Here is a 25,281-nt window from a genome sequence, read left to right on the forward strand (position 1 = left end):
CTAACCATCTTCATCAGGAGTGAGGAAGGTATAGAAAGCTGGTGTGTTCAAGGACTCCATGATCATGGACTCCACCATTGACTTAGACAGCAGCTCTAGCTCCTCAGGGAAATGGAGCAGGCTGGCCACCTCAGGGAGGATGCTAGAAGGCAGCAAGACTGGCACATTTGGGGGCTGCCTTCTGGCATAGGCCTGGAGCTGCTGGAGAGGCCCATTGTTGGGACTTCTGACACAAGTAGTCCCAGAATTTGCCTGGTGTTTGGGGGCCCCAGCAGCAGATCCTGCTGAAGCCAGAGCTTTCTCAGGGCAGCAGAAAGGGCAAGGTGGAGTCAAAGGGAATTGGGAAGGGTGCTCCAAAGACAGAGGTGGTCATGGTCTTGCTGGGACTTGCAGGACTTGAGGTTGTGCTTGTGAATGTGTTTGGATCCTGAGGAGGTAGGGGCATTGGTCTGACAGGTCTGGGGGATAACGGGGTTTTGGGTTTATTGGGGATTGGGGTCCTAGGTTTGGAAAATGATAAGCTTGGGTAATTTTGGGGAGCTGGGGTATTAGAGTTAAGAGGTGTTGGGACTGGGGTGCCTGGCTGGCTCAGTGGGTTAAAGCCTCTGCCTTCGGCTCAGGTCATGATCTCAGGATCCTGGGATCGAGCCCGGCATCGGGCTCTCTGTTCAGCGGGGAGCCTGCTTCCTCCATCTCTCTCTGCCTGCTTCTCTGCCTACTTGTGATTTCTTTTTTTTTTTTTTTTTTTTTTTTTTTTTTTAATTTTTTATTTTTTATAAACATATATACTTGTGATTTCTGTCTGTTCAAATAAATAAATGGGATCTTAAAAAAAAAAAAGAGGTGTTAGGATTTTAGGGATGTTAGGTTAAGAGGATGCTGGGTTTAGGGTGTGACAGATTGTTTGGGGTCTTGTGAGCAGGAACCTTTGGTCTAGTTTTGTGATAAGTGTTTGAAGACCTGAAGCATGGAGACTCCAGGATTGGCCTGTGGCAAGCTTTTGGGTGACTGTGATGTGAGTATCCCAAGTTGGGAATGTGATAGAGCATCCAGTTTGGGTTGTGATGGAACACCAGGTTTGGAGGACAGTGGAATATCATGTTTCACAATGCCAGCTTTGGGCTGGGATGGGGTGCTAGGATTCAGAAGTGGGACTTGTGTCTTGGCAGTCATGGGTAATAGGGTACCAGGATTCTGGTGTGATGGCACGCTGGGCTTCAGAAGCAATAGGGCACCAGAGTTTGAGGGCCAAAGGTAGCAGTTTTTGTTCTGAGAGTTGGCTGAACCAAAGTGCCGGAATCCTGTTGTGTAGGATTTGGGGATTTGGGGTGTGCTGGGGTGGATAGGGTACTTAGTGACCTGACCCAGTGGCTCCAACTCCTTGGAACTGGACATAATTTCTGTAGAAGCAGGAGCCATTGGGGATAAGTAGGACCTTGGTTTCACAAGCCCTAATTTGGGAGAGACCTTGGGTAACAAGGCTGACGGGGCTGTGCCTGTCCCGAGGCCACGTCTGCTGGCGGATGAAGGCATAATGGTGCCTAGTACAGCTGCAGTGGAAATCTGTGATCTGACCTTCCCACTTGCCTCCTTGGGCTGCACCATGACCAGTGAAGTCAGAGGTGTGACAACATTGTTTTCAAGGGACAGCTTGAGGACTTCGGTGGCCAGCAGGCGGCGAGCAGACTTGGAAGCATCCCTCAGCAACTCTCCACTGGTGGTGTAGGCCCAGAGGCAGCAGGTGAAGTGGGCTACGTTGTAGGCCCACTCCCCTGGGACACCAGAGTTCTTCTGGCTCTGCTGGTGGCTGCCTCACTGTGGCAGGCTACAAGAAGCTGACTCTTGGGGCCACAGGCTGCCAGGTGGATGCCAAGTTCCTGCTTTCCTACCTGCCTGCCTGTGCCTGTCCTGCCACCACCAGTTCTGAGCCACGAAAATAATGGGGAAAAGGTCCAAGGGGAGGCCCCAACCAAGCCTCCCAGAGGAGGGGAGGCTCTCCCTTCAAGAATGCACGTCTGCCAGCGGAGGAATGGAGATCTCCTCATAGAGGCCCTTCAGCTGTAGGGCTGCATCAGTGCCCTCATACGTGCACCAGGCTTCTCCCTGGTTCTCCAGGGGCAGGTGACACAGCAATGGGAAGTCAGCCTCATCCCTGAAGGCCAAACTAAAAAGGGACACCCTGTTGCCCAGTGCCTGACAGATGTTGGAGAGGATCACCCTAGGGGTCATCACACTGGCTATGGGCTCCGCATCTGTCAGGAAGATGATGAGATGGATCCTCCTCACACTGCAGCCCTGACCAGTCTTCTGATTGCTGTGGTTTAGCAATGCTATGCTGTAGCAGAGCTGCACTGATGTTGGTCCCTAATTGGGAAGCAGACCGTGAGACCATCTTTTCTAGTTATTTCTATCCCCATTGCAGACACCTTAGACACCTCACCAACCTCTCAGGCTCAGTCATTTCTCATCTTTGCTCAGGCTGTTTCTGCTGCTTATCCTTCCCAACACTCCTGCCCCCCACACGGGTTCCCTGAGATCTGACAGTGGGGCCCACATGTCCTTGGCTTTTATCACTCCCTGTCTCAGACTATGATTTGCCTGTTTCCTGGGGGGATATCTAATTCTCTAGTCAGACAGGCATCTCCCCAATGATAGCGACCCCACCTCCATGCTATAGGGGAAGGAAGGGCTGAGTTTACCAGAGGTGGCGGGTCGGGGAGACTTCAGTACTTCTCTGAGAGACGATTGATCAAAAGCCAGAATCAGGGCAACAGCTTGACCAAGTGCTTGGAAATACCTACATAGATTATTGATTTTTAAAAGTTTTGGCAAATTTTTCTGAGTATGTGCTTTAAAGAAACGCAGGGCCGAAGAGGAATGTGCCCTAAAATACATAGTGCTAAGTTCTTTCAACTAGGAAAGGGGAGGCAGAAGGATGAAGGGACATATTTGTATAAAATATAATAGTGATGTTTCAGGTATTGTGAGAGGTGAGGTAGATGGGGGAACAAAGGGAGCATTTCAAAAATTCCCCATATCTGGGGCACCTGGCTGGTTCAGGCAGTAGAGCACGTGACTCTTAATCTCAGGGTCATGAGTTCGGGGCCCATGTTGGGCATGGGGCCTACCTAAAATAGAAAAATAAATAAATAAATAGATAGATAGATAAAAAGGAATTCCCCACATTACCACAGCCCATCCATTTCAGTGGGTAGGTCTACACTTACGACCACCAGCTTCCATGTGACCCAGGTAGTCCTTGGTGCTGTGGATATTCTGGATGCTAGCTAGATGCTAACCAAGTCAGAAAAGGTGATGGTTTAGAAGTGGTCGTTGACCCGCGCGCCACCCAGGATCACGTTCGTGGCCTTTTCAGTCTGTGGGATATGGGTGAAATGAAGGAGATGGACCAAGGCTGGAGGTCTTGCTCAAGACTAAAAAGTTACTTCTATACAAGGTACTGAGGCCTAAGTGTGGTATGGTTTTAAGACTCTCTGACTCCGGCACTCCGTAAGTCTAGAATTCTCGGGGTCAAAATGCTACAGGCCCTATGGATCTAAGCCTAGAACTGCACTGTCCAATGGAAACTGCTAGCCACATGTAGCTACTTAAATGTAAGCTAGTTAGAATTAGAAGAAAAATTATGAATAAACTGTTCCTTTACTTGCAGTAGCTACATTTCAAGTGCCCAATAACCACACAAGGGTTATTGCAGAGCAGTGGCTACTCCTGTATGGGACACCTCAGAACTTCAGAACTTTTCCATCATCAAGAGAGTTCTATTAGACAGTGGTGGTCTAGAAGGTTGAAGCTCCATGCTTTCAGGGTGCTAGGGCCCTATGTGTTCCATGGTTCCCGGACCCCATGACCCAGGATTCAGTGATTCCAGGACCCTAAAGCTTAAGACCTTTATGATTCTGGGTCTTTATAACTTCCTTTAAGTGACTTTGCAAGCTCTGGTTCTGCCCTGTGTAATCTGTTCTTTTACCTCACCTTCCATTTCTTCTAGGCGGATCCTCTCCTCAGTCCCCAGATAACCCAGATCCCATTCCCCCCCCCCAAACTTTGCTCTTATTGTGCCCTTTAGGTAACAGACCTTTCCACTTCCCCTTTACTTATTCATATCTTCACTGCTCCTTCTCTGGGCAGCCCTTCCTTGATTGCTTACTCTGACCCATGCCCCTTGTACCCAGATAGTCCCTGTCCCAGATGGTTTGCTCGCTGTCATATGTAGAATGTTTTCATTTTCCACACTGATATTGAGCCCTCTGAGAACAGGGCTTTCAATACTTCTCCCTTTTGGCTCCCTTATCCGTAACAATACCTAGCATAGGTCTAGGCACATTAGAGTTTCAGGGAACAGGGAATGCAGGTCCTAGTATTAGGTACCTCTTACAGGGCACTTGTTATGTTTCAGGCACTGTGCCAAATACTTAAATGCATCAGCTCATTTAATCGTCATAGCAACACAATGGAAAAGATACTGATATTATACCCATTTTATCAGTGACAACACCGAGGCTCAGAGAGGCAGAGTGACTTGCTCAAGGTCACACAACTAGTCACTGATGAACCACGGATGCAAATCCATATTTTGGAGGTGTTAAACATTATGCCTTCCAAGTTTTATATTGTTATAGATTTCAGAGACCACAGGGAATACCACTTGTGACCCACCTTTCTCTACACCTTAAACTGATAGAAGATGCCTTGAATGCTTTCAAGGGGATCAGAGTCTTTCCTGCCACAGGATGAGCTCAGGGTAGAGGTCACACATTCTGGAATAGGGAGCTGAAGTCTTCCTCAAGACTGAAAGGTTATTTCTCTACAAGGTACTAAGGCCTAAATGTTGCATGGTTTTAAGGATTTAGCCACTCATTCTTGTTTTCATTCAGAGGACTGAAACATAGAGCATGATGGCCCTTCCTGAGAATCTCCCACTAACCAGAGACAAATCGTGTTTTTAGAAGTATGTCATTTAATCTATTGAGATTTTCCAGCTATCTGTCTGTTATTGATTTCTAGTTTATTCCACATGGTCTGAGAGCATATATTTATTGTATGATTTGTACTCTTTTACTTTGTTAGGGCGTGTTTTACGGCCCACGATGTAGTCTATTTTGGCAAACATTCCATGTGAGCTTGAGATGGATGTGTATTGTGTTGCTGTTGGATGAAGTACTGTGTAGATGTCAATTATTCAACTGATTAATGGTGCTGTTCTGTTAAACTCTGTCCTTACTGATTTTGTGCCTGCTGGATCTCTCCATTTGTGATAGAAGGGAGCTGACGTCTCTAACTATAACAGTGGTTTCATCTATGTCTCTTTGCAGTTCTAACAGTTTTTGCCTCATGTCTTTTGACATTCTATTGTTAGGTGCATTACACATTAAGGATTGCTGTGTCTTCTTGGAGAGGCATTATATAATTATAGTTATATAAGATTTTTTTTTTTTCAGTCTGAAAGCAGTCATGGTTTATTAACTGGCCAAACTGCGGAAATAGTGATGGCAGATACCTTAGTTTATCCTTCTAATAAGCTGTTCATCTGGTCTTCCCTATTGCCAGCAACTGCGCCTCCCACAAAATGGGTGATCCTTTTCTTCGTTCCACTTCATGGAGAAGATAATTTGTAGGGCCCCTGGAAGTTTTTTGGTTCTTTGAAATACTTTACAGTAATACTTTATAGGTCTTGTGAATCAGATCCTCCATGCAAACAATGCCATATTTACCAAGAGATCAACCAGTGTGTTATCTGTCAGGGATATTTGCTTTGTTTCTTTAAACAACGCATCTCCTTATCCCTGATAACTTACTTGCTCTAAAGTCTGTTTCATCTGAAATTAGTATAGCTGCTTCAGCTTTTTTGTGATTAGTGTTCAGAATGGGATATCTTTTTTTCCCATACCATGACTTTTAGTCTATCTGTGTCTTTTTATTTAAAATGGGTTTCTTGTAGACAACACAGAGTTGGGTCTGCTTTTGTTTGTTTGTTTTTTGTTTGTTTTTGTTAGGTTCCGTTTTGTTTTAATCAACACTGATAGTCTCTGTCATTTAATACGTGTATTTAGACCACTCATGGTTAAAGTGATTACTGTTATGGATAGATTAGTATTTGACATGTTTTTAACTGTTTTCTATTTGCTACCCTTGATTTTCTTTTCTTTTCCTTCCTCCCTCCCTCTCTCCTTTCCTTCCTTCCTTCCTTCCTTCCTTCCTTCCTTCCTTCCTTTTTTCGGTCTTAAACTATTTTTCTGTCTTCTGTGGTTTTAATTGAGTGTTTTATATGATCCCATTTTCTCTTGTCTTTTAGCAGAGCCATTATGGTTTTAATGTTTTTTTTTTTTTCTTATTGATTGCCCTAGAGTGTGTAATCTGCTTTTACAACTAATCCAAGTCCACTTCCAGAAAACACTATACAGCTTCAAGTACCTCATGGAAGAATATTTCCAATTCATCCCTCCTGGCTCTTATGTAACATTGCTGTCATTAATTTCACTTATCTATAAGCTGTATTCACTGAACACATTATTTCTATCACTATTTTCAGCAAACTCTTTTTGTTACATCTATTAATTAAAAAAGAAAAGAGTTTCTTTATCCATAATTCATTCCTTTCCTAACACTCTTCCTTTCTTTATGTAGGCCCAAGTATATGAACTACACCATTTCCCTTCTCTCTGAAGAATTTCTTTAAACATTTACCTGTGCAAGGCAGGTCTACTGGCAAAAAGTCCCTCAATTTTTGTTTGGCTAATAAAGTCTTCCTAACTCATTCACGCTGGAAAGACAATTTTGCTGTATACAGAATTCTAGGCTGGTAGTTTTTGGGGTTCCTTGTTTTGTTTTGCTTCTCTTCAATACGGTAAATATTTCGTTTCACTCTCTTTTTGTTGCATGATTTCTCAAGAGAAGTCCAATGTAATTCCTATTCTTGTTCCTGTATAAGTAAGGTGATATTTTCCATGGGCTTTTTTTTTTTTTTTAAGAAATTTCTCTTTGATTTTCTGTAGTCGGAATAGGATATGCCTATGTGTAGATTTTTTTTTTTTTTTTTTAATCTTGCATGGTGCTCTCTGAGCTTCCTAGACCTGTGGTTTAGTGGCTGTCATTTATTTTGGAAAATCTGTACCCAGTAATCCTTCAAATATTTCTTGTGTTATTTTCTTTCTTCTCCTCCTGGTGTTCCCATTACACATATGTGATACTTTTGTAATTGTATACAGTCCTTGGATATTCTCTTTTTTCTTATTTTGTTTTACATTCTTTCTCCTCTTTGCTTTTCAGTTTGGGAAGTTTCTATTAACATATCCTCAGGCTTATTGACTTGTTCTTTGCCCATGTTCAGTCTCCTAATGAGCCCACCAAAGACATTTTTCATTCCTGTTATGGTGTTTTATATTTCTAGCATTTACTTTTTCTTTTCTTAGGGTATCCATCTCTGCTTGCATTACCTGTCTATTCTTGCATGTTATCCACTTTTCCCATTAGAGCCCTTAGCATATTAGTCATGGCCACTTTAAATTCCAGGTCTAATAATTTCTCTGCCGTATCAGTCTGGTTCTGATGATTGATTCATCTTTTTGGACTGTGTTTTGTTTTGTTTTGGTTTGTTTTCATTTTAGCATAGCTTGTAAGTTTTTGGTGAAAGCAGACATGATGTATCACGTAAAAAGATCCTAGGTAAATAGGCCTTTGGTGGGAGATTCTATGTTTATCCGGCCAGGAATTAGGTTGTGCTTGCTAGGTGCTAACAGTTTCATGTGTCAGAGGCAAAAATTTCTTTTAGAATCCTTGTTTTTGACTCCTCTATTGTCTTGGGTTGCTTGGGATAGTCTTTCTTAAAGACTCTAAGCTTCCAGTTCCATCAGCTATAATCTCCTGTTGTTATGCAGGAGTGCAGTGCATGTGGTGATATTGTGTGGGGGAAGGAGAAGCATTTCATAGTTCCATGCTAAAAGACTAAGGGCAACTATGCCCCTGAAATATGACCGCCACAAGTGCTCCTCAGCTTTTTCCTGACCTTAGTTGGGATGGGTAGGCTAGAAAAGTTTGGAGTTGGGTATAGCCTTTCCCCTACACTTGAGACTACAAAAGACAGCTTTCAATATTTCCCTTCCCCCAGTTTGGTTACACTCTGGTATCGTACAAGTTAGTAGACTTGGGCCCCATGGGCTCTATGGTTCAGAACTTTAAGGCTGTACTGCTCCAGGTCACTTGGACTTTATCATTCTCAAGTCCCAGAGTATTGTAGTTCAAAATACTGCTTCCGGAACTTTATGGATTCAGGCTCTAAACTCAAAATCTCTTTGGCCTATGGCCCCAGTATTCCATTTTAAGGGTGCTCTGTAGAAGGGCGACAATATTTTTAAATCTAGATGGATCCGGGACTTTGTAGTTTCTAAACACTACAATGCCAGTGCACTGTATTTTTCTGGCTTTGAGGTAAAGTAAACAAAATGAGACAAAACAAACCTGTGGCCTCTGGAAGGTTCAGAGTCTAAATTGACTATGGTTTCCTTTTTATACTGTTGACTCGGGTTTTATGACACCAGAGTTCTCCAGCTTGAAGGTTCTATGGCTCTGGGCCCCTTGGTGATCTGAAGTTTTGTGGTTAAGGGTCCTGATGGTTACAGCCCCCCATGTCCAATGTTTCAATGTTCCCAGTATTCTGTGGTTTCAGGTCTATGTGGCTCCTGAATGTGCAAGGTACCAGGACCCCAAGGGAGGGCTTGGCCTCTAAGATCCCAGGGTCATGGGAGGTAGAGTCTCTGGTCCCAGGGGACCACTGTTCCTGTACTCTCTGCTTTCTGAGCCTTCTAAAACAAGAGCTATAACAGGTCTGCCGGGTCCTTGTTACCTGCTTCATCGTGGTGCCAAACATTGAGCCAGCCACTTGTATTAACAACGAATACCACGTTTTTCTTGATAGGTGGGAGGCTTCTGGGGGCAAAATAATGAATAAAATAGCCCTCGTAAATCTGGACAAAAAGAAGTGAAACCAACAAGAAGTAGGAAAGGCAGTCTAAATCAGGTCCCCTCTTATTCTCCGGCATAGCACCCTGTGCCTTTTTCCTTCCTAGGCCTTCTCTCTGCTTCTAGTTAAATAGGCATCTGTGAGATTGTTTGTTTTAATGTCCACCTCCTCTACCAGAGCTGTGTCTCTGCTGTTCAGGCTGTCAGCCCAGGGCCTGCCCCAGAACTGTGGAGTGAACGAGGCTGGCTTGTGGCCCAAGGCTCCAAGGATCAGGATCTCTGTAATATGTGAGTTCCTGTTCATGAGAGCTGACTTGCACAGTCCTGAGGGCCCCTGGGGACATTTTGCCTGGGCTCCAGGAACTGTAAGTATTGTTTTAACCTCCCTTTATAGAGTGAGCCAGGGGCCCAGCTCCATTGCTGCCAGGGGCTGAGAGTTTGCAAGGCCTCCCTCTCTTCCTTAAGCCTCCTTTCTGCTGTTGCTGGGCAGAGTAGGCAGGGAAGGAGGGAGCAGAGGCTGGGTGAGCTGTTTGTTCAGAGGGGATTGGTTAGACCAAGTGCAGATGCCTTGGGCTGCCAAGGATGTGATTGGCTGCTGACCCCCTTCCCCCACTCCATCTCCCCTCTGCAGAGCTTGGGGGCTGGAACAGATGAGGGAAGTGGAGGCGGGATGTCCCTGGGGGCCAGTGTCAGCTCAGCCTAGGGAAGTATGGGCTTGCTGAGGGTCTGCGCTGCTCAGTAGCCTGAAGTAAGCTCTGCCTTGGGACAGCCAGCTTTACTCTCCTCTCTGCCATTCAGGCGCTCTCTGATCACAAGCCTGGACACATTATCTCCTTCTCTTTCAGGGGGAAAGGAGGATAAGGGAGGACATCTTGCTCTTTCCCTCCACTCTAGCCTTTGAGTTAATTCACACGTGCATGTGGAGGCTCTGTCTCCACTTTCTCCTGACGCTCTACAGCAGTTCTCAAAGACCTGGGTCATCCACCATACCACTGCCCAGGCCCAAGGCAGAGCCCAGCTGTCCTGAGATTCCTGCTATAACCTGAGCAAGTGAGAGTTTCTGGGAAAATCACATTCCTATCTCCTCATGGTCCCAGGCTCCCTGGTGGCCTCACACCTCACATCCTATAAGCCAGAGGCATGACCCAGGTCACCACCCTCTCACGTTCCCCTCAGCTGCCATGCCACCTCACTTGGAGGAAATGTTTCCTTTCCTTCCTAATGAAGAAAACTAATGGCACCAGGCCATGTCCCTTGGACTGCCCACCCCACCCTTGCACAGGGTTCACACACCCATACACCTCTTCCTCTATTAAGGACAAAACAGTCTTGTCCTGGACCCCATGCCCTCCCAGGCTCCATCACCTCCTCCGCCAGTCAGACCCTTCTCTCCAACCTGCCCCACACAAGCTCCTGGGTCTTCTTTAGGATATGGAAAGTGTTGTGTCTTTTCCACCCACTAAGACAATCCCCACTGATCCCAATCCCATCAAAACTTTAAACCATCTTCTCTCCTCCCTGTAGCATACCAAGGTAATGGAATCACCAACTGCAGTGGTTGGCTCACGTCCAGTTTATTCCTCTCCACACCACAGACTGGCTTCAGCCCCCGCCACACACTGACTCCTCTCTCACTAAAGGCAACAGTACTTAGTTGGTTTCCAAACTCAATAGGTGTATTTTGATTCTTTTTTTTTTTAATTTACTTTTTATTTTTTTATAAACATATAATGTATTATTAGCCCCAGGGGTACAGGTCTGTGAATCGCCAGGTTTACACACTTCACAGCATTCACCATATCACATACCCTCCCCAATGTCCATAATCCCAGCACCCTCTCCCTACCCCCCTCCCCACCGCCACCCTCAGTTTGTTTTGTGACATTAAGAGTCTCTTATGGTTTGTCTCCCTCCCGATCCCATCTTGTTTCATTTATTCTTTTCCTACCCCCTAAACCCCCCACGTCGCATCTCTACTTCCTCATATCAGGGAGATCGTATGATAGTTGTCTTTCTCCAATTGACTTATTTCACTAAGCATAATACCCTCAAGTTCCATCCACGTCTTCACAAATGGCAAGATTTCATTTCCTTTGATGGCTGCATAGTATCCCATTGTGTATATATACACCACATCTTCTTTATCCATTCATCTGTTGATGGACATGTAGGTTCTTTCCATAGTTTGGCTATTGTGGACATGGCTGCTATAAACATTCGGGTGCACGTGCGTGTTTTTTGATTCTTATCAGACTGCATCCCCCTGATGTATTTCACAACTGGCGATCACTTTTGGTCCCAAGAAGAATCTTCTGTCCTGGGAAACTCAGATGGCAAACTCTCCTTACTCTCCGACCAGTTCTCTGGCCCATTTGATTCAGTCTCTTACATGAGTTCCATTTTCTCTAAGCAGTGCTTTCTGATTTTTTTTTTTTTTCAGTCATGGCAAGCAAAGAGAATGATTATGCTTGTGTAACACAATGGAGGGAAGTGGTGGCGATATAGAGCTCTGAGCAGACTGCTGGCAGCTGGTGGAGCTAGACACCCAGAGAGCTGAGGAGATCAGTGGCTGCTGGACCTTAGCAGTTGCCATCGTGGATCTGCTCTTCTGGCTCAACACATTCTCCCTGGGTCGCTTCCCTAGCTCTTGTACTGTCAGTCCCTGAATCTCCATGATGACCCAGTACCACATCTTTCTCCTGTCCAATGTTCTCCACTCTTCCCCTTCCACAACTGCATATCTGATCACTGTTAGACCCATTCCCTTGCACGTCTGAAGATGCTTCCAACGTATTTTGCCCAAACAATAAATTGCTATATTTCCCCCATCCTGCCTTTGTGTGCCTTTGTCCTTTACAGACCCTATCATCCACATGGTCACTCCAGATACAAACCTGAGCATCACCCTTGAATCTTCCTGTGCCCCTCACTCCCCACATCCAACCAGCTACCGATTCCTGCTGGTTTAATCTGAAGGATATATCCCAGGCCCACCCCTCCTCTCCATTCCAGACTAACAAAACCCAAATTCAAGACTTCTTTCTCTTTGGTTCTGCTCCTTCTTTTGCGGCCATGCATCTTTGCAGCAGCTGCTCAGTCAGGTCTTCCTAAACTCAAACCCCATAATGTCATTCCCTTTCATGGCTCCCTTGTCACCTTCAAGACTTATTCCATGTTCCTCGTCACACCCCTGCAGCACTCGTAGCCTTCGGTCTCACCTCTTACCATTTCTTGTGTCTCAAATGAATGCTCCAGGGAACTCCAGCCTACGTGAGGCTCCCTAAACACCCCTGGATATTTCCAGCCTTCATTCCCTGTATCGTGCAGGCCTCGGTTGGCTAGAATGTCTTTCCCATTTCATAGCCCCTCTCCCAACTTGGCATCCATTTTTGCATTCTTTCACCCAGGTCAGTTTTCACTTCTGCCAGGGAGCCCTCCCTGACCACCTTCTTCCCTCATGATGGCATCCGTCCCAGCTTGTGTTGTCATTGACAGAGAACTTTTCATCGTGTGTGTGTGTGTGTGTGTGTGTGTGTGTGTATGTGTGTGTGTGTGTGTTTCACCCAGAGACAGTGAATAGGATCTCCGTGTGATTCACTTCAGGGTTCCCAGCATCAGCCAGCAGTGGGCATGAAGCAGATTAGGTACCCAGGGAGTCCCAACTGAGTGAATGAAGGGGTGAATGTGCAGGACTTTGAAAGATGGGCAACCTCAAGCAGGAATGGGAGGTCAGTGGAGGGATTCTTGGTAGCGGATGCAGGAGTCAGGGCACACAGTAAATGGGAGTATCTGTCTTGCTATTTAGTGCCTAATTCCATCTGTTCTGATTATGTTTCTGCTCCAGGCAATGGTCAAAAAGGTAAAGAATGAGATGCAGACAAATACCTCAATTAACACACCCACAGGATAGAACAGCAGGTTAAGGCCCCTGCTGCCACCTACTGGCAGGGTACCCTCAGCTCTTATTTGGAGAGGGAGACTTATTTTACTCCCCCTCCGCAACAGGCTGTACCATACCTCTGTGCCTCTGCGCACACTGTTCCCTACATCTCTCTGCATCTGCTATTCCCTTCACCCCAACGACCCTGGCAGAGGTAGAGTCTCTTCATATTTTTCCCAGGCTAATTTAAAGGCCAACTCCTTTAGGAAGGCTTTCCTGGAACCCTCCTCAGTGGTATCTGTGCATAACCCATTACAGATTTATATGCAGCATTTAGAACCGTTTATGACTGCCACAGGTCTATGTATCTGGCTGCTTAGGGGCTAGGATGTTCCAAAGGAAGACTAGGGGTTGTGTCCACCTCATTTCTGAGCTCCCAGAATCAGTGAGGACAGGACTGGGCTAGAGTAGCTCTGCTTGGTGGTGATGTATCCACATATGAATGAATGAGTAAATATGTGCAGGGGGAGAGGTGTTACCAAAGCACTATATTAGCCTAGAGCAGACGGGAAAATTGTCAATGGGCTGGGCTCATCAGAGAGGTAGCATTTGAGCAAGATCTTCAAGGACAAGGACCAATGGAGAAAGGAGGGAGAAGACATTCCCAGGGCAAGCAGAGAGTATGAGCAAATACTCAGGCACAAATGAGTGGCAAATTCAGGTGTTTTTAAAGAAAGGCATGTGGCGGTGGTGTGGTGTGTGGGGCAGCTGGAGGGTGGTTCGTGTGCTGCAGGTGGTGAGAGATATGGCAAGAAAGGAAGGCTGGGACCAGACATCTCGGGCAGCCATGCAATCGTTGTCAAGCCAAGGGTCTTGGATCCATGCTGGAACCTCCTGGCAGAGCATGAGATTTCTGCATATTCTTCATGAATGTGTGAGCTCAGAATTAAGGGCTCCCTGTTTAGGCAGATGGCTCAGGTGAGGCAAAAAGAATTTTTAAAACTTAGAGACGGCATGAAAGTGTGAGGGAACATGAGAATATCAGAGCTGCAGAAAGTGTGAGAGCCCCATGAGTGGGAGAGACCCATTACTGGCCAATGGTTCACTTTCCAAAAGGACTGGTGAAGAGTGGGCTATAATTTACTTCAACCAAGAGTGCATTCATTTCAGGGCGCCTGGGTGCTTCAGTGGGTTAAGCATCTGCCTTCGGCTCAGGTCATGATGGTAGGGTCCTGGGATGGAGCCCTGTGTTGGGCTCCCTGCTCAGTGGGGAGTCTGCTTCTCCCTCTACTTCTCCTTCTGCCTCTCCCTCTGCACGCCCCCCACCCCTCCTCCTGCGCTCATTCACTCTCTCGCTCTCTCGCTCTCTCTCAAATAAGTGGAGTCTTAAGAAAAAAAAAAAAGCAACGGGTTCATTTGGAGTTTTATTCAATTTATGCAGTTCTGAGTCTCCAACACTTAGAGGAAGCGCATGTGTCTCCTGTGGTGTCAAGTCATGTGTCCCTATACATCATTCTGTCTGTGTTCACTTGTCCTCACTGATCTCTAGGGAAAATCAGATGAGCAATTTGCAGAAGCCAGATTACTGGCCAGGCCTGTCTGACTCCAGAGCCAGACTCTTTCCATTCCATTTCCATTTCCATTCCCCCTCACCTGCACATCTCCAGCGATGCCCTCCATGACTCCATGTGCTGGACCACAAAGTGGGCCATGGTGCCTGAACTGGAAAAGGCAGACTGGTCTTGCAGTGCTGGGCAGAAGGTGATATTCAGACACAGGTCTCTCCCCCTCTCAATCCTGGTAGATGGGGACGAGTCAGCCTCACTTGTATGGGTGGGAAGGATTGAGAGGGGTGACATGGAGGGCTCACCAGGCAGAAAGGGATGACATCAAAAGGGGCAATATCTGAGCATGGGGAAAAGCAAACCCTGCACCACCCGCTGCTCCTCCTGCTTACAGCACCCTTCCACTTGCCCCAGTGCTATAATCCTCTCCAAATCCCACAGCTAGCTCCTCCTGCTCTGCCTCTTCCAGCAGGCCCAGGCTGACCCACCCAGCCCTCCCCACAGCTCCCAGGCTCTAGAAGTCTGACCCTCACCCACAACCTTGCCCTGGCTCACTTGCCATTCGTCCCTGGGCCCAGTCTCTGGAGGCGTGTCATGTCTCCACCTAGACCAGAGACCTGGGTCTCCTCCCACAGAGGCTGTGTGGTGTGTGCTGTGGAGAGAGACAAACACGGAAACGGGGCCTAGGTCCCCTCCCATGCCCCTTACTGCTGTGGAAAATTGCAGTCTAGCAAGGTTCTCCTCTGGGATAGAATTTCCTGTGTTTTCTGACACACACAGCCCGCCACCCGGCCTTCTGACTCTCAGAATCACGTGTGTGAAGAAGGCTTTTAGCGCCTCATGAAATCACAGATGATTTTCTGGTCCCGGATATTTGCCGAGCAGGCCACAAGATCAGCTCTTCTGGAATTCCAGCCCAAGACAAATGTCCATTTAGACATGTCCCTGTGCCTCCCTTTTTCCAGAAAATGGAACCTTGGGAATTCTGCGTCCGCCCCCCCTTCTTCCTGCTACAGCTGTCAGGAAGCTTAGGGGCAAACTGAGCCCCCATACTCTCTGAGACTTCTGCTTACATACATTCCCTTGGCTTCCTTCCTTTCAGAGGTCTTTGTTCTGTTTTTTCCCCACAGGATTGGCTCTACCCTCTGCTTTAACCTTTAAGGAGAAGGGGGAGGGAGCTGCCATTTATAGCTTAGGGCTTAAGAGTGCAGGCTGCAAGGACTCAGATGCTCCCTGTGGGCCCCTAGACAAGTTATTCACACTCTCTAAGCCTCAGTCTCCTCATCTGTAGCATGGGAATTATAATAACTCCTATTTCATAGACAGCGTTTGTGGGGATTAAATGAGACCATTTACGTAAAGCACTTGGAACCATACTTGGTTCTTAGTATGTGCTCAATAACGCTAACAATTACAGTTATCATCACATCTTCATGAGACTCTGCACCAGTGATTTGAAGGAAGGCATTTTCTCAAATTCTCACAATGGTCCTGGGCTGTGGATGGCATCTCCCCATTGTACTGGTGGGAATAGTGAAGCGGAGCAGTGGAGTCATTTGCCTGAGGTCCCACCTTAGGAAAAGGTCAAAGCCGGGTTCAGAACCCAGGTCTGTGTGTGTCTTTATGTATGTATACCACCCTGCCTCTCTGGGTCAGTAGGCTCAAATGAGGCAAGGCCTCCAAGCTAAACAGTTTGGTGAGGGTGGTCACATGGCATGAGTGGTTTCTCTGCGCCTGTCCATTCATCTCCCAGAGGAGGTGGGTAGGCCAGCTCAGTGGTTTTCCAATCTGGCTGGATACCAATTTCACCTGCAAATGGGTTAAGAACATAGATTCCTGGGCCCCTCCCTAACTTACTGAAGCAAAATCCAGAAGGGTGGGGTCCAGGAATCTGTATTTCTAACAGCTCACATAGTGATTCTGATGTAGCTAGTCTGGACTTCAAACATCTGTAGATGAAATTTTTTATATTTTTTATGTTTTTCACCATACGGTACATCATTATTTTTGTTTGTTTGTATGTTTTAGACTGAGCCACCCAGGTGCTCCAATTTTTTTTTTATTGTGTTATGTTAGTCACCATACAATACATCATTAGTTTTTGATGTAATGTTCAAAACAAGGCTGGCAGCCAGGACAGTTCTCTGGCCTAGAGAGCCTGAAATGGTATCCTCAAGGGCAGCCTGCACTTCACACTGTTTTCCCATTGCCCTTGCATTCTCAGGCATGAGTGGTTTTTTGAGGACTGCCAGGTTTGTCTGGGTTGGCTTCTGCAACTTCAGTATTATCACCACATGATTCAATGGAGCCCACCCAGCAGCCCCTCCTGCAATTTTATTTTTTCATAAAAGAAATCACAACTGAAAAGTTATTGGACTTGCTCATTTCACACAGCTTGCATGTGTCAGACCAAATTTATGGCACAAATATCTTGAAGTCCAAGTATTACCCCTTGTTATTTGAATGCAGAGGGATCTTGGCAGTGAGGTCAGGCCACAAGTGGTATTAAAGGGAATCCCAAGTGCAGTTTCTGATTTTGGGGAAGCCATTATGATGGTTGACATATAGTGCTGCTGACATTCCCCTGTGGGTGTTGGTACACAGGTGGCTGTCCTTCAGAGGTAGCATGTGAACATAGCTAGTTCCCATTCTTTCTGACACTGTGACCTCTACAGTCAGCCTTGTGACCAACTGGCCAAGCTTCAAGCTAACCACTGCCAGGTACTGGCCCTGGAACCATCATAGCAGCCCCTCATAGACCAGGGAAAAGTCACCTCCAGACCTGCTGCCGGGCTAGTAGAGATTCCGAACTTCTCTCCTTCTAGTCCCTGAGCATGAAAGGGGGGAAGGTGGAAAGGGAATGAGATCTCATAAGGGAAGAAAATGGATAGATGGCCCAGTTCTGCACATGCCCACCCTGGCCCTAGGATACCTGGCTGGGCTTCTAGTTCAACTAAACTGGGCTTCTAGTTCAACTAAACCCCTCACCCATAGTTTGTCATCTGCTCGTTAATCTCTCTTCCTCATTCACACTCCTAAATATTGTGCCTGATAAATTGATTCACAGGCAGCTTACACACAAAGAAACTCTGTGGGTGAAAATATGGCTAATGTTTTGTTTTATGAAAAATGTTTTCCATTTACACACAATGCTTCTTTCCCATCAAATAGCCCCTTACACCCATCCTCTCCCCATGCTTTAGAGTAAACTTCTTTATATGCCATTAATTCCTCAGAATGTAGGAGCCAAACCTAAAGTTTATGTGCTTGATGAAACTCTTTTGGAAGCTGGGAGGAAACACTGAAGGAAGACTTTACATTTCTGCCAGTAGAATGAAACTGATTTAGGAAATAGGATTCAATTTAGAAAAATCTTACCTGAATATAACCTTACTAGAAGGTGCCAGTTCTTAAATAAGCCACATCCTGCTGGGAGGAGGAAAGTGGAAATGGGGATGTAAATTCCCATTTTTTGAACACCTACTTTCTTACAAGTTTGAATATTAATTTATGTCATCTTCATATAATCTTATGGAGTAAAGAATATTATCTCCGTTTCATGGAGGTAGGAACTGAGGCCCTGGGAAAACGTGGAAGTTCCTGATCACACAGTTAAGATGAAATTGGTCACATTTCAGACTGGATGAAGCCTTATCTGATGCCCACATGAGCAACTGCATTTCCCTGCTGATGGGCTTTCTCACAGATTTTCTTTGCCTGGTGCTTCTCTTTGACTTCCACAACATAGACTTTATTGTTGATGGTCCTGAGAGATGAGGAATGAGAGAGACAGAAATAGACAAAGGAAAAAAAGAGGTGGTTAGAAACAGAGAGAAGATACAAACAAAAAAAGAAGGAGGAAGAGAAGGGTGGAGGATGGGGAGAGAGAAAGAGCAAAATCGTACCATAAAACTAGGGTGAGAAAAGGAACAACAGAAGAGAGGGGAGTCCAGGTAGATAAAATCAAGTGAAGCAGTTATCATTATCTCCATTTGTCAGGTGGGGAAATGGAGACCACACAGTTGGAATATGGTAGACCTGGTGCTGGGACTTTTTCATTTCTCAAAGTGTTGAATGAATTCCATGGTTTGGCACATGAAGTTATGGAACACAACTGAATATTTTTATTGTAACTGTTATGTGTCTACTGTAATATGTATTAAAATATAACTAGCACATTGAACCCATGAACTCACAAATATTGCTGCTTAAGATAAGACTAATTTAGTTAATCTCAAAAAGTATATCTATTTTTTAAAAACTACATTAAGTGATTAATATGGTGGGTGGTACATGTGATAAAAATTGTGAAAGCAAAATGCAAATCCCTGCTAAGGCATCTGGCCTGAATAGGGAGGGGGTCTTGACCTCAGAGAACTAATAGAATACAAGTAAGACTGCTTACCACCACACCTCCCTCAATTTTTTCCGTTGCTCTAAGAAGCTAATAGAGTATAAATTTCAAAGAAGAGAGGGGTCACTTTTTTCCCAAGCTTTTAGGAAAGGGTTCTAGAGGAGGTGGCCTTAGTGCTAGGCCTGAAAAACAGAGAGACTTTGGATACATGTTTTTTACTGGCCATGCCTTTTTAGTTTCCTTTGTTGGCTTTTTTCCTTCCTGGCATCTAACTCTTTGGGACGCTCCTAGACTCTGTTCTTAACTTCCTCTTCCCCTCCTCTGTTCTTTCTACAGTCCCTCTCTAGGTGATGTCATCTATTCCCATGGCTCTAAATATCATTATATGTAGATGACTCCCAAATCTGTATCTCTCTTGTTTACCTGTCCCATGTAATCCAGAGGTACATATCTAATTGCTTACTTGACATTTCCACTAGAATGTCGAATAGATACCTAAAGCCTAACATAACCCAAACTTAGTTCTTGGTATCACCCTCACCTCCACAGTCTGCTCCTCCCCAGTCCTCCTTATCTCAGGAAATAGTTGTTTGGATGAAAATTTTTAGAGTCATGACTGACCCCCCCCTCTTCCTCTCACATTCCACATCTAATCCATCAGGGAATTTTGGCACTATCTTTAGATACATCCACAATCTAATTCTTACCATTCCTACAATTACTACCCAAGTTCAAACTACCAACATCTCTTGCTTGGACAAATGACTTATTAATTGGCTTCCCTCTGTAAAGCTCTGCCTCTTTAGTATCTGTTCTCTTCACAACAGTGAGAGAGGTCATTTAATCCTAAGTGACGCCATGTCCCTTTTTAACTCAAAACTCTCTGTGACTATCTATACTTAGAGTAAAAGCCAAAGTTCTCACCAAGGGCCCCATGACCCTTCACAGTCTGGCTCAGTCACCTCTTTAACCCCATAATCTCCTACTTTTTCCCTCACTTATTCTGCTCCATCCACACTTCCCTCATTGCTGTTTCTTGAATTTGTTCAGCATACTCCTGTCTCAGAGTATCTGCAATGACTTTTCCCTTAGTTTGGAACACTCTTCCTCTTGATCTTTGCAAGTCTTACACACTGTCTTCTTTCAGGTCTTTGTTCAAATGTCATTTCATCAGAGGGACACCCTTGATTACTCTAAAATAGCACCTTCCTATTCACTCTGTATCTCCCTTGTTCTACTTTCTATTTCTTTGTAACACTTCTTATCCATAAACTGACATATACATCTATGTTTAATTTTTCCTTGTCTGTCTTCTCCAGTGGACTATGAGCTCCTTTAATGCAGGGATTTTGTCTGTCTCATTTTCTGCTATATACACAGTGCATGGAATATGGCCTGGCACACAACAGGTACTCAACAATTATATGTATAATGACCATTCTGAATAGACAACATAAAAACACAGAATGTATTTCAAGGAACAGCAAGTATTTAGTTAGAGCAGAGGTGCAGGTAAAGAAGATATGGAGGGAAATTTGGAGTATTTGGGTAGGCCTAGAAAATAAAGAGATTTGAATACTAGAATCAAGGAGCTCACATGGCAGTGAAGACTTTTGCTATGGAGAATAGGGAGTTAGGGATAAATCTTGAAAAGGGAAGGGATGGGTCAGAGCTGTCCTTTAAGGAGTTCAGTGTCCTAGAGAATATTCATGCAACTCTGTAAAAGGAAGAAAAAACAATCTCCATTTACATATGGAGAAACTGAGGCACAGATATGGGGTGAAGCATGGGTGAAGTTATTTGAGCAAAGCAGTGTCTGACAGGAACACTTGAGGAAGATATGCAGCTTGCAGAAGAGACCACTCAGGAGGGAAGTGTTTCTAGGGAGTTGAAACAGACTATTGCTGCACTTGTGTTAGGGGTGGGCTGGACTGGCAATGCCCCCAAGGTCTTCTGGGAGGTATGGAGGTATAGGGTGGAGCTGGTCAGGCAGCAGCACACTGGGGCTTCTTGTGTATGCGCTGCCTCCAACAAGCATACTTTCCATAGAGTCTGCCCAAGAACATTTCCTCCAGCCTACTTTGCCTAATTAAAAAAAAAAAAGTTTGGTGTTTTTAATTTTTTTTCCTATTGGAGTAAAAATCCAAATTCTGCCCCAATACTTAGCCCTTGCATCATTTGACCAGCAACCTCTCTGGTTAGCCTTCATAATACAAATTCATACCAGCTGTTTTGCCTTTGTTCCTCTCTCCTTTCCCTGCAATGATTATGGTACCTTCAAATCTTACCTATATGGAAAATCATGGTTCTAGAAAGTCCACTTTAATCCCCTCAGCACCTCCCCTGTGAACTCCCTTGCCAGGGGCACACATCTTACATCCTCCAAACTTTCCTTAACCTAGGGACTGCCACCTGCTCATCAAAACCAGAAGGTTCCAGATGACAAAGCCCAGGGCTATTGCTGAGGCTTGCAGGTAGTTTGCAGTACAGGGACCCCCTCTGGTGAAGGAGGTCAGAACAAAGACTGAAACTGCCTGTGCTGGCCTTACTCAACTGCTAAATCTGAGTCCTTTCCCCAAGAGGTGGGGGGAACTTTTCTAGTTCACCCTAAGGTGTTATATGGGCTAATGAGTCCCCAGTAAGCTCCCCTTGACCTGATCCTTCTCCCATTTTTATCATCTCAAAGAAGGCACTGTCTTCTACCAGGTCAGACAAGCTGAAATCAGGTTGGCACCTCTGTATTACTTACTTTACACATACATCAGATTGTTTCTTCCTGTTTATGGTCTCTAATCCCACCAACACTGCACTGCTCCAGCTCCAGCATCCTTCAGGTTTCTTACTGAGCTCTCTGTTTCCCAGTTGGCCCCTCCAGCCCACCCCATTTCATTATTGTCACATCTTACTTAAAACCTTGCCATGTCTCCTCATTATGGGCCATAGTTATTTCTTTGTTTTTTAAGGATTTATTTATCTGAGAGAGAGAGAGAGAGTATGAGTTGGAAGAGCAGAGGGAGAGGGAGAGAGAGCATCCAAGCATACTCCCCACTGATGGGGGATGGGAAGCTTGATCTCAGGAGCATAAGATCATGAGCTGAAATCAAGAGTAGGATGCTTAACGAACTGTGCCACTTAAGTGCCCTGGACTGCAGTTATTTCTAAAGTGATGGGCACATGCACATTGAAATTCCCCAGCCCTGCCTTCTCCTTACTCACCTGGTGAATATCTCATATTTCAAGCCTCAATTTATGTCATCTCTGTAAGGCTTTCTCTGACTGCCTGGGGATGGGGGAATTAACTGTCTCCTGGTAGGCCTCACCATTCCCATAATCCTGCATTCACACTTCTCTTTTCTCCCAGTACATTATTAAAACTACCTGCTTCCTTTTTCCTGTCCCCCATTAGACTGTGAACTCTTTGGGATCTGGGACAGTGTATGATTTATCTTCCTCTTTCCATAGTACCCAGCCCAGTGCAAGTCACACAGTCGGTATCGTATCAGAAAATGTTTGTTAAAAAAATAATCAAGCTAATATTATCAGGGACTTATGTCCCTGGCACTGGTTTTAGCAGACATTTTCACATATGTAAACTCATTTAATTCTTGCAGGTGGGTCCTAATTTTATCTCCATTCTACAGATGTGTAAAATGAGACCCTGAGAAGTGAAGTGACTTGTCCTGAGTACCAAAATTGGCAAAGCCAAGATTCAAACTCAAGAAATCTGATTTCATAATGCATGCTCTTTATCACTATGCTCTACTGAAAAAAAATGGACAAAAGAATGAACAAATGTCCACACGAATGAATAAAACAATAAGTTTGGAAGCAGGCATACATAAGTGAAATTGGAGATAAAGGGAAGGTGAGGCAGCTGCAGGTCAAAGGTGGTTTTATGGGCCTCAGCATGTAGATTGAACAGGACAGAGGTGACCAAGGTGTGAGTACAGTGGGAAACCACAGTAGAGTGTACACACTAACTTGTCATCAACAGCTGAGAGAGAAGACAGGAAGATGGGTTAAGTAGACTCTCCCATGAGCCTACATGTGCTTAGGAACATGTACTTGGGAACCCAGAACTCCTGAACCACAGGGAACAGGTGGAGAAGCTGAAGACCAGAGAGGGGAAACTGCCTCTGTCATCCATTTCATAAATCTGCTTAATATTCTGTGAATTTTATCAAGTCTCAGAACCAGATTTTCAGGAGATCACAAATTAAGGGACATCTGTACAAGTGTTTCAGCAACTTCAATGTGCACATGAATCTCCTGGAGATCTTGTTAAAATGCAGATTTTGGGGCGCCTGGGTGGCTCAGTGGGTTAAGCCGCTGCCTTCGGCTCAGGTCATGATCTCAGGGTCCTGGGATCGAGTCCCGCATCGGGCTCTCCGCTCAGCAGGGAGCCTGCTTCCTCCTCTCTCTCTCTGCCTGCCTCTCTGCCTACTTGTGGTCTCTCTCTGTCAAATAAATAAATAAAATCTTAAAAAAAAATGCAGATTTTGATTCAGCAAGTCTGGGCTGGGGCCTGTGATTGTGCCTTTTCTGAAAAGCTCCCAGGTGATGCTGATGCTGCTAGTACATGGATTTTACTTTGAGTGGCAAAGCTTTAGAGTATAATAGAGTGGCTGTCATTCATTGAGCCCTACTATATGCAAGGCACTGTGACAAACATATTTATTTTCTTCCTCTTCAAGATCTCAGGTATAAAAAATTACATCCGATAAATGCCATCATGCACCGAAAGCATGATAAGCATCTGGCACCCATGATCTTATTTAACTCTCGAATTGACTCTCTGAGCTAGATACTACTCTAGTCCACATTTTACCAATGTGTTAACTGGGCCCAGAGATTGAGGTCACTTACAATTAAAATACTGATCTTCTTCCTCACCTTTTCTGAAGCCATGATCCTTCCATTTATCCACATATAACATACACCTAGTTCATTCTCAGTGTTGGGCAGTGGGAAATGAAGGCATTTGGGATCAGATGGACCTAGGTTCAAATTTTAGTTCCGCCACTTCCTAACTAGGTCTTAACCTCTGAGCCTCTATTTCCTCCTCTATTTGATGGGGACAATAATAGAGCTTAGGTCACGGGGACACTGTGAGGACTAAGTGAAAGAGTAACTCTAAAATCTCTGGTGCAGCACCTGACATGTGCTTAGCAATAATATCTCTTTTCTCTGCCCCTAGCTTCTGAGTTGTAGGACTGAGAAAACAGATCCAGTAACTTTTCCCTATTCCCCTTCAAAGAGCTAATTTTCTCAAAAATCCCAGACTTTGTTTCCTTTTCCCAGAACTAACCTTTGGGCTTGATGAGGTGGGCATGGAGGTCCCCGGTATGTCATTTCAAGGAGGATGGTCAGCAAAAAGCTGACACAGATGAGCATCTCCACCCAGATATCTCACCTCTGGCTTGGGTCAATCCCCAAATTCTTGCTTTCTTCAGGGTATCCCTTCTCTTGAAAGAGAGGAACTATCCTGAAGGGTGGGGAAGACTCTGAATGTGGCATTGAGTCCCATACAATCCAGAATTGTCCAAGAGCTGGGGTTGTCATCTTGCCTGGAGAGGGGCCAGTTCCATGCCTCCGTTTTTCCCCCTCATCCAGCTGTAGATGAATAAAAGCTAAACATACTAGAGTTGTGGATCTGTCTGTTTGCTATGTTGGCTCAAGGTGGAGTTTTTCTTTCCTATAAACATCTAGAGGAGACCAGAAACTCGGGCCAGAGAAAGGTCACTTAGGATGGATCATCTTAAAAATGTTGCAGTTATGAGAGAGGGGTTGGTGGTGCAAGGCCCCAATCCTGGTCCCTTCTGGCACTAACTTTAACTTTGAGACAAGAAAGGCTTACTTAGGGTCCCATAACTAATTAGAACTTCCACAGACATGAGACTTACAATATACAGAATAGTCAGAGGCCAAGACGGGCTAGGGAGAGAGTGAAAATATAACACAGTAGTTTAAAATAGAACTAGTGGATTCAGATCATCTGGATTTAAAGCTCAGTTCTGTCACTTACTGAAGATGTAACATTGAGATAATAATATTAATAGTTAGTATTTAATAGTATTAAGTTAATTAACCACTCTATAGCCTCCATTTCTTCCTATAACATGAAGATAATAATAACACCTACTTCATAAGATTGTGGTAAAGTTGTAATAAAGATTAAGTGACACTGTATTTTTGGAATGCTTGGAACAAGATTAGTGTTCAGTAAATATTAACTGCTAGGACTAGAGTGGGATGAGACCAGACTGAGATGAAAAGTATGGGAAGCTCCCTGTCCCTCTGGAGACTTAGGTGGAGGAAGTCTGGGGAGATGCTGAGTTGGTAGGCATTAGTCAGTATAGGGGAACCCGGAGATGCTCTGGACTGTGTCTGCAGGTATAGTGGAGGATGACAGTGAGAAGTAGAGATGATAAAAAGATTACCTGAAGGTCTGCACATGGGATGTCAATATCAGCCAAAACCCCTGTCTCCCTGCCCTTTCCACCCAT

The 25,281-nt window shown here is 45.0% G+C and overlaps 1 protein-coding gene across 1 annotated transcript; it reads right to left on the minus strand.

The window, feature by feature from the left end:
- On the minus strand, positions 1-25,281 carry ITIH6 (inter-alpha-trypsin inhibitor heavy chain family member 6). Its single transcript, XM_059156796.1, is given in 25 exon segments — positions 1-176; positions 179-305; positions 308-521; positions 868-948; positions 950-1,256; positions 1,259-1,358; positions 1,360-1,799; positions 1,802-1,886; positions 1,889-1,949; positions 1,951-1,991; positions 1,993-2,338; positions 2,340-2,364; positions 3,222-3,290; positions 3,293-3,377; positions 8,861-8,902; positions 8,904-8,981; positions 14,510-14,544; positions 14,547-14,680; positions 17,000-17,186; positions 17,189-17,242; positions 18,072-18,187; positions 22,591-22,769; positions 24,080-24,168; positions 24,171-24,240; positions 25,216-25,281. Coding segments are annotated over 25 exon segments (3,207 nt in total).

Source organism: Mustela lutreola, chromosome X, assembly GCF_030435805.1.
Source record: "Mustela lutreola isolate mMusLut2 chromosome X, mMusLut2.pri, whole genome shotgun sequence".
Classification (NCBI taxonomy): domain Eukaryota; kingdom Metazoa; phylum Chordata; class Mammalia; order Carnivora; family Mustelidae; genus Mustela; species Mustela lutreola.